Below are 9572 nucleotides of genomic sequence, written 5' to 3' on the forward strand. Positions count from 1 at the left end.
TTGCCCTTTGAAAGGGAGAGATAAGGCTTGAAGGCAAGATATTTATAGTTTCTAGGTAGGTCAATTAACAACAATAAAATCCAGAGGCAGATTTTTCTGTTGGAGATAATGTTTTATTACGTCTGCCATGAACAATGTTTTGCTTTCTTTGGCGTCCTGTTGAAATGTTTTTGATCTCACAGCAGTGAGGAAGAACAGCTTTAAGGCACATCTGTGGTTTCCTCCCTACACACCCGTTTATAACACTGAAATGATGTCTGTTCAGATTTTTCCTCCTCATTATTGTTAAACAGTTTTTGAACAATCAGGAGTTAAAGGGATGCTGTTACCAGCAATAAATCCTGTACCAACAGGACAAACTCCGAAGCCAGGGGCAGATCCAAAGGGGATTCAATGGTGTGGTTGTAGTAGGGGCTTCTAGTGTACCACACAGTGAGCTCTCCTAACTGCTAAGGGAGCTGGGCAGGGAGCAGGCACAGAAAAGAGGGCTGCTTGCCACCATTGTCCCTTTGCACAGATGGAGCCCTTGAGCCAGTGTGGTTCCTGGGGGCAGAGTAGAGAACAGGTGTAGGGAGGAGGAACCTGTCCACTAGCCACTGTCCCTGGATAACCTGGACACAGGGAGCAGCCTCAAGGGCTGCCACCTGCTGTAGCCAAAGGGAGCAGCTGTGCGGGGTGCTGGGCTTGGCCAGGGCGGGTCCCCCTGAGTGGGGCAGAAAGGAGCAGGCATTGGAAAGTAGCTGTCCTCGGCTGAGCCTCTTGGTGCATGGGCAACTGGTGCCTCCTGAGTCGGGGTGCCAACTGCATTGACGGGGGTGGGGGTTGTGCTGGGTTGGCTCAATCGGCCGCAGGGGGATCCCGCCCCCCCCAGTTGGTGCAATCAGTCACAGGGGAACCACGGGGATCACTTCTCCTGGCATCCCCACTCCCCGGCTGGCGCTCTCAGGGGGGCACCCTGCCTGTTGCCTAAGCGGGGAACACTGGCTGTCAGGGGGTGCACTAGCACTCTCAGTCACCACTGGAGCTGAGCACTCCATACTGTCACTCTCTGCAGTGCAGTGGGGCAGGAATAGCCCTGGGGCTCCTCCGATCCCTGGGTCAGCTGGGGAAAGCGGTGGTGGGAGGTGGGTTAACCCTTCCTGCTTCTGCCCCCTGTACGGCCCTCCTGGAGTTTCGTGTTGGGCCAGGGTCTCCAGCCATGCCTTACCCCTACCTGCATGGTCTGAGGGGTTGTATGCTGTGCTCCCCTTTACGTTCAAATCTAATTAAATCTTGGAGACTTCAGACATATTTAACATTTATCAAACTATTCTTTTTGAAATCACTGGAAGTTTTACAGTACTCTTCCACTGCTGAGCAATTGTGAAAGGCCCCTTCCTCACTCTTCTGCACCTAGCTTGTGCTGGTTTTTATTCTTTACCTTTACTCTTTGGACTCTATGTATTCTCATGCTTGCATTTCATACATTTTGGGGCAGTAAAATAAGAGTAGAAGATTCAGTTCCATATCATTAGTGGCACACAGCAGTGCTTGGAGTAACATATTGTGAGGAAAGTTTAGATTTTAATTATCTGTTTTCAGTCCCATTTTTTTCAAAATAATGAAAATATTTTCATTTACATGAAGTCGTGTAACCCTGTCTTTCTCTCATATTGTTTTTGGACCTAGAGCTTCTTGAAAACTTCCCTCTGAAACATACAAAATACTTTAGAACCTCCCACTTGTTATATTTGATTTTAGTTTTTCAAAGCAAATTCAAATGCTTTGTCTAATATACAGAAATGACCTGGGGCAGGGCACAGTTGTTAAACCTTCCTGAGACAAACTATGCATTGGAAGCATGTATTGCTACAGAACTCAATGAGAGCTGCACTTCTCTGAGAGCAAATTTTAACAGCCTCATATCCAGAGAGACATCTGGATATGATACCACACTGTTTTTTGCTTGGTTGCAGTTCTAGGTAAGATACAACTCTGCGGGTAAGGACTGATAAAATTATTTCGCTCAGTAGTTAAGCAGACTTAAATGTGCCAGAGCCTGAACTCTGAAGATTTCCCAAATGTGGAGAAATTCTCTAACGGGTGAGGACCAGTGCACAGATCTTTTACTACCATCTGGTACTAGGAGGGCAGAGAAGGTTGCTGGCTGGACAAAAGAAGCGTATAAACAGTTAAGGGCACTTCCAGGGTAGTCGTTTCGCCCCCTGGCAGCTGTGCGGAACATGCCTGTTTACCCCAATCTCCCTTAGCTGGCTCCTCTCTCCTTCCTGCCATGCCTTGATGTTGCGGTTAGTATGCTGTTTAGGAGGCTGCCTGTAGGTGACCAGAGCCTAGCTGAGGGTGCCTTGCTGCCCTTTCTCCTGGCCCTCTCCACTCTGCAATAGGGCTAGGGTTCCCTATTCCAGGCACACTCTCAGGTAGAAAACTAGTGCAGCTCCACTGACTTTAGCAGAGTGACACCAGTTTATGTATTTATGCCACTTAATAAACTGGCTTAGAGTGGAGTTTTTGTGGTGTTTTTTGTTTGTGCTTTTTATTTTGCATTTGAAGAACAGTTGCTGGCTCAAGGAATACTAAGAAAAACCCATTAATTCCTGCTAAAAGAGTCCATCATTTGTTTTCAACATTTTGGCTTCTCTTCCTTCCCCCCCAGGAACAAAGAATGAAAACAGTCTTGTGTTACTTGGAAGCCTATCTCCTCCTATTACCTGTTCCCACATCTAAACTCAAACTCCTTCAATCAGCACATTACAGTGCATCACTGTGGGGAGGATTATGATTCCAGCTGAGGGAATACGAGTCAGGTTCAGATGAGGTCCTAAGCAAGAATGATGCTAATCTCATGCTTTCATACTTACTCAGAAAGAAAAGGGATCAGTCTCTGCACCCTTTCCAATATACAGCCATCAATAGAATGCTTTTTAAAATTGGACATTTCTTAAAATTATCCATGAATTACCAGCTGCAATTTTGCTCAGTTAGCACTGATTGACAGATCAGAGCTCAACCCAATGTACCTGACATGTATTTATACTATTTAAAAATCTTGCTGGGACAGTCACCAAGCCTTGCAGTAGTGAGAGGAAGGTTCAGCGGAGAATGGGATGATCAGGCTGTCAGTTCTCATAGAACACTGGAGACTTTACTGTCTGTCAGTGTTGCTGCCACTGCTGAGCTCTCAAAGCAAAGAAGCTCTGGGAGTCAGTGAATACATTAATACAAAAAATACAGACCCCCGCAAATAACTAACTCTTTCAGTGTTTTATAAAATGCATGTAGTAAAAAAAAATCTTCTGTCTGTTCTGTTCAACTGCACAGCCTGGAGGTACAGTTTTAGCACTACACATGCTCAAAGAGTAATGATTATTGTAAATAAAAAACTTCTACTTCCTGAGCAGTGCAATTGAAAGTCAGCCCTGGAGGATTCCTCATTTAAAATGTAGCCTATAAAGAATATTTTGCTAGTTAGAATTCCCAACCTCTCTGCATAAACTGCTATTAGATTAGACGCAGTAGTGTATGAAGCATTGACTATTAGTGAGTTTGCCTGAAAGGTTGCACCAGGAATCCTAAAGACTATCATCTTTGGCTGTTTATATTGTTAAGTAAAATTGAGAACAATATGAATAGGATAAAGAAACATTCTGAGATGTTTCACAGTTCATAGTGGTAGAACTGACACTGAAAGACCACTATACAAATCCATACATATTCTCATCTCTCTAATGTCAATGTAGCCAGCCTCAGTCTTTTAGTGAGTTGTAGGCTTTGGTTGTCCGGTTATTGATGAAATCTGTCTTCTTGAAGTCAGCCTTTGGAATGAAACAAACAAAAGAACTAATTATAATAAATGACAAGTCTGTAAATGAAGGCACTATAGGACAACAAGCAATTTCCAAGCACATACAAAGTATCTGAAACTTTCTGTAAAAGAATGCTCCAGGATTTCATTGGTTTTATTTACTCAAGTTATTCCTTTGGTTTGTTTGCCAGATTTACTTTTTGAAAGTGACTAGTGATGTTAGGTTCCTTACTTTTTCATTGTCTAATAAACCACTTTAAATGGACCTGTTTTTCAGAGGGCTCAGAACTTTCTGAAAACTAGGTCTTAATAATTGTGGCTAACCAAAAAATACAGATCTTGCATACACTGTCCTTCCATCAAGGATTAAAATAGGAAACAAACAACCCCCCCTGCCCCCGGAAGATGGCTTTATTTTAAATTTATGGGGGATTTTCGGAGGCTAAACAATAAATAAAAAAAGAACAGGGAAATTAAACTTGCAGGGAAGAGCCCCCTAAATGATGAAACAAGTTTAAATGACCCCCAGTGTGGAAAAAACCAAAAAACAAATGGGGAAAGAAGTGAGCTAGTTCACTGGCTAATTCAGTTATGGCTGATTCTTGTCTAATTTTGAGTATGCAGTTTCACTTGGCCAACACCCTTTCTTCGACCCTGCCCCTTTGTGTGAATATAATTAAGATCTTTGATTAATGCAAACATGTAAAAACCAAACCAAACCAAAACCAAGCCAACCTCCGCCCCCCGCCAAAACCCAACCCAACCCAACCCAACCCAACCAAACCAACCCCCCCCCAAACTGCCCCCCCTCCCCCAACTGCTTTTTAGAAGGAATAAGTTCCCTGCTGGCCTATCTTTGCTTTTGTTGGTGTCATACTCCTTTCATATCAAATTAGTTCTTTCCGTGCTAGATCGATATCTGCTCAGGTGTTGCTCAACATCATTGCTACTGTCAACTTTGGTAGCGCACAGAAAGCTCCAAATAGATACCCAGTGGGAGCTGAGCATTTATTAACTGGAAGGATTCAGCATGTACACATGGAAATACCAAATTAAGAATAAATGCCCCCTCTCCTTTATGGTAGTAACAGAACGGTACACTTACCAATAGTGCAGACCTACTTGATACTCTGTTACAGCAGATCACATGAGTGAAACTGCAGAAAGAAACTGCTTTGCAATTTGAAAAGTCCAGTTGAACATACTCAGACCTTACCTTTTTGTAGGCACTGTGCAGATCAGTGTGCAACCACAAGGAGTACAGGAGGACTGAGGCAGCTTTGCCCGCTTTGCTGAATGTAGCATTTCCATTTGTAAAACAAAACCAAACAAAACAAAAAACCCATAAAATACAGCTAACATTGCAGGTCATGAACAATGCATGTGGACTTAAATAGAACAAACACTTTACAACACAATCACTTAAAAACAGTTGCTCCTTCATTTTGAACCTAAGAGCTGAGTTCTTTCTCTCAGCTTTCTTAACAGACCTCATGCCATCCTTCCCAGTGAACATAGTGGCAGTGTTTACATGAGATGCTGACTGCGCAGTAGCTCATTACTACTGTGCAATAGCATCATGTGGCATGAAGCGTGATGTGATGCTACTGCACAGCAGTTATGAGCTACTGTGCAGTCAGCGTCACCTAAAAGCTGCTTGGTGATGCTACTGTGCAGTAACTCCAGTTACTGCAGTCATTTAGTACTTGTCTATACCAGTAGTACATGACTGTGAAGTCATCACTGCACAGTCAGCGCCTTGAGTAGATGTGGCCAGTGTAAAGAACACACCTCCTTGTGAGCTATCAGTGGCAATGTGCTCTGCAATCATAGGGAAACAAAGGGCCCTGGAGCCTCCTTTTTTTAGGGGTATTTATACCATTTAAGGGTGAAATATTCCCCAGGAAGGAGATCCCTGAAATGCCCCAAGTGCTGGTGAGAGTAATATTTCGTTATTTTATGTATTGTATTTTATGTACTTGTAGGGCAAGTTCACTCTTAAAAAGTCTCCACTGTTTTATGAGAAAAGAATGGTCACAAAGAACAACTATAAGAGGGTTAGTCCTTCAACAGATAATTTAACTCGCTGAAGGACCATTTAAGAAGACAGGGGCAAGCAAGTTTACTCTTGGATGGAGTAATTATTCAAAAGGATTTCACTATATAACCCAGTGGGTGTGTCTACATGTGACGCTACATCTCTGTAGCAATGCACTATGGCGACGTAGCATCTGCGGGCAAAACCCATGATGCCACAGCTACATCACCATAGTGTACATTATAGTGCATCACTATGGTGATGTAGTGCCTAAAATAACTGTGTGCGCCAAGCACAGTGCAGTACTGGCTGCTATTGTGCCGTCATTTAGTACTTCCAAAAGGTGCAGTAACCATGATGCCATAGTGGCACATGTAGATGTACCCACTATGTTCAATTCAATTAACATTTTAATTATTATTTAAACTGTGTATTCTTTTAAGATATGTTCTTTCCAGTGGATGTTGCTGCTCCTTTTGTCATGGGGAATTATATAATGTGACTCACCTGTCACTTATGCTGATGTTCATAATCTTTGGAAGACCATCAGTATTTAGGAGAAGCTGTGCATTCTGGGAATTGTTTCGGGTCAAGTTGTACAAGGTGTAGCAGACAGAAGCAGCGGTATCATTGACAACCTCATCAGGACTTGGAACAAAGTCAGGAAGTATGGAGACCAAATCAGGTAAAACTTCTCTAGCTACAGGATGAAAACGAAACATGGAATCCAATTAAATGTATAGCGTATATTCTACATTATACACACAACACATCATGCTTTCACTACCTGTGGTGCTGGGTGTGTGCTAACAAGTGAACTGTAATTTCATACTGAAGTGTATAATTGTATTTTATATGTAATTATAGGAATAATGATGTCTAGCTATAACGATCACATGACATATATTTCTTAGCTAGGATATATTCTGTAGCTTTCTGGTGTCAGTCAGACTAGCATAAATTAATGTTTCTCTCCAATAAATCAAGGATGAGGGTGCATGAATGAACTGAAATTTAATGAAGAAATGGCTCTAAAAATATTTTGAACTAATTGAGCCAGTGTGCACACAGCATCTGGGTTAATGTAGCACTTGTATGTGGTCTGAGGTATGTATTAGTCATATCATGTGTGATGCTGAATTTCCTGTATTTTTGCCTGAATCCAGAAGTTGCTTAGGCCAATCTCTGTTCAGAAAAACACTGAAACAGGAGCTCAACTTTAAACATGCTTAAGTCCCATTGTTTAAAAGTAAGCAGCTTGTTAGCAAAGCAGTGCTTTCCTGAATTGGACACAAAATTGGCGGGAGTGTAGGGGATTCAGCACTTCTTGGGAGCTGAGCAGCAAGTTGAAGAATGGATCTCTACTGAAGAATATACTAAACTGATCAGGGTAAATTTTACGCTGGGCTGAGTAGGCAAGATGGGTAAAAATGGGTAAGAAGCTTTCTGAGTTGAGTGAGTGCACCAGTGCAGTATCGTCTATGATTCTCAGAGGGCTTGGAGTTCTGCTGGATTGATGTGCCAAGCTATGGAAAACATACCTTCATAGCGGATAGGATCCTCTAGCCAGGTGTACAGCTTAATAAATTCTCTTGTTGTAGGTACTGTATAGAAGCCTATGATACATAAAGAAGTCCCTCCCCTCAGCAGTCTCAGAAGGTTGTTGTAGTCAAGAGTAAATGCTAACCTGAGACCATAAGTGGCAGCTGGCAGTAGTTCGGAGTACCCTGAACTGTAGGTCCCTTTCTGTGCAATATGCACCATTCTCTGCTTCCCATTATAAATATTCTTGTATACACTGTACTTCAGAAGGCAGCATGACAAGTTTCATGTGTGATGGGATTAAATTATAATGAAATGTCAAGCTATAGTTTCATGTTGCCTCTGAATAGCACATAAACAGTTGCTATGTTATAAATCAGCTGATGGTGACCACATTATTCAAGGGAGTTGCTTATTTTTTTTAGGGAGACCAGTCAATCTGATTCTTAGAATATCTTCTAAATGTGAAACATATCACCTCAGATAAAAGTGTATAAACAAAAGAAAGTTTTGAGAGCTATCTTAAGAAATAATTAAAAAAATATTCAATAAACATGGCCATGTAACATCTAAACTAGACAAACAGGTTGTAGACACCAAAGAAGAAAGGAAAGGAAGGAAGAAAGAAGGCAATAATAGACAGCACTCTTTTTTCCTCAAAATAAACTATTTGTGAAGCTCAACCTAAAACCCATAAATAGCTTTGGTCCACCCAGAATTGCATTTTTTTCAGTGAAGAAACTATACCTCCAACAATTTTACCCAAATCTAGTTATACTGTGTAAAGCAAACAAGAAGACTGCAGAAAGATGCAAAATAAAACAACTCTCCTTCAAACTTTATATTACTCTTGGTTACATACTTCTGTGTGTGTTACTTTTCCTGATAAACCCTACCCTTCATTATGCACAATTTACATTCAGTCTTGGAAATTCACCTGCTTGGAATTTGTAACACCATATATGAATTCAAATTCAGCCCATAGTCCTAAAAATGATATTTCAACAATCTGAAGCTAGCTATTTCATAGCTAATTAGTGGTCGCAGCTAGACGAGATGCTGACTGTGCAGTAGCTTGTTACTACTACGCAGCATCATCATGAACTGAGGCATGACGCTATCAAGCAGTAGTAACGAGCTCCTGCACAGTCAGCACCATCAAGAAGCCATGTGAAGACACTAACGCTCAGTCACATCGGTTACTGCGCAGTCATTTAGTATTTGGGTATGCAAGTATTAAATGACTGTGCAGTAACAACTGTGCAGTCAGCGTCTCATGTAGATGTGGCCACTGAAAACTAAGTGTCTCTCCACTATTTCTACAGAGTACATACAGACACAAACTTTTGGTTCTATGATACGTCGTAAAGATTAAATGGACCTTTTGCAGGACTATAAGGCTGGATCCAGACATGCAGGCCTGTGCAGTTTGTGGCACTGCAAACCTTTTTGCTGCGTCACAAACCACACATGTTGCACGTTAAACTGTGCCCCAGACTGCTAATCTGCAGTGCTGGGGAAAAATCTGCTACTGGGATTTCCTGGTAGCCAAAAAAACTCCTGAGAATAAAAACTCTGCAAAGCATGCTGAAGTGCTACGTGCTGGGACAAACACGGAGATGGGCGAGCAGACAGGCCAGGGCTACCTGCTCCCCTGTCTCCATGTGCTGTGGAGCCCCAGTGCTGAGGCACCTTGTGCCCCAGTGAGTCAGGGAGCAGCTCATGGAGAGAGGGGGGCAGGCAGCCCATGCTGAGGCACCCTTCGCCCCAGCCAGCCGCTCCCCAGCTGGCTGGGGCGCAGGATGCCTTGAGACGGGCAAGCAGGCAGCTCTGGGCTGGGTGCTCCCGTCTTCACGTGCCTCAGTGCGAGGGCCCCACATGCTGAGGTACATAGAGCCCCTGTCTCGAGGCACCCTGCACCCCAGACAGGCAGGGCAGTGGGTCGCTGGGCACAGGGTGCCTCAACGTGGGGGCTGCCTGCTGGCTACCCCTGTGCAGAGGCACCCTGGGACCCAGCCAGCATCCACTGCAGCACATGGAGCAGCAGGACAATGGCTCCAGGCCACAGTCCAGAGACTGCGTGCCATCAGGGACTGCGAGCAGGAGATAGACTCCTACTGCCAGGCCCTTCTCCCCCGGGAGGCAGAGGGTAGACCACAGTCTCCCTCCAGGCCAAAGGAGGACTCTGGG

General features: G+C 43.4%; 1 protein-coding gene across 5 annotated transcripts in view; it reads right to left on the reverse strand.

Annotated features, from left to right (window-relative positions):
* Positions 1–1543: 1543 nt before the first annotated feature.
* PKP2 (plakophilin 2) overlaps positions 1544–9572 on the reverse strand; it is a 73524-nt gene continuing 65495 nt past the window's right edge. For 4 of the 5 annotated variants that reach the window (XM_025202874.1, XM_025202873.1, XM_025202875.1 and 1 more), the window contains 3 exons: positions 6348–6540; positions 5019–5094; positions 1544–3812 (listed from right to left, as the gene is read on the reverse strand). In XM_025202874.1, coding sequence (XP_025058659.1) covers positions 3744–3812; positions 5019–5094; positions 6348–6540 — 338 coding nt within the window. In that variant the 3' untranslated portion in view covers positions 1544–3743. Of the gene's footprint in view, positions 3813–5018; positions 5095–6347; positions 6541–9572 lie in introns of those variants that run through there. The other variant, XR_003093787.1, reaches the window with a different exon arrangement.

Source organism: Alligator sinensis, unplaced genomic scaffold (assembly GCF_000455745.1).
Source record: "Alligator sinensis unplaced genomic scaffold, ASM45574v1 scaffold957_1, whole genome shotgun sequence".
NCBI lineage: Eukaryota > Metazoa > Chordata > Crocodylia > Alligatoridae > Alligator > Alligator sinensis.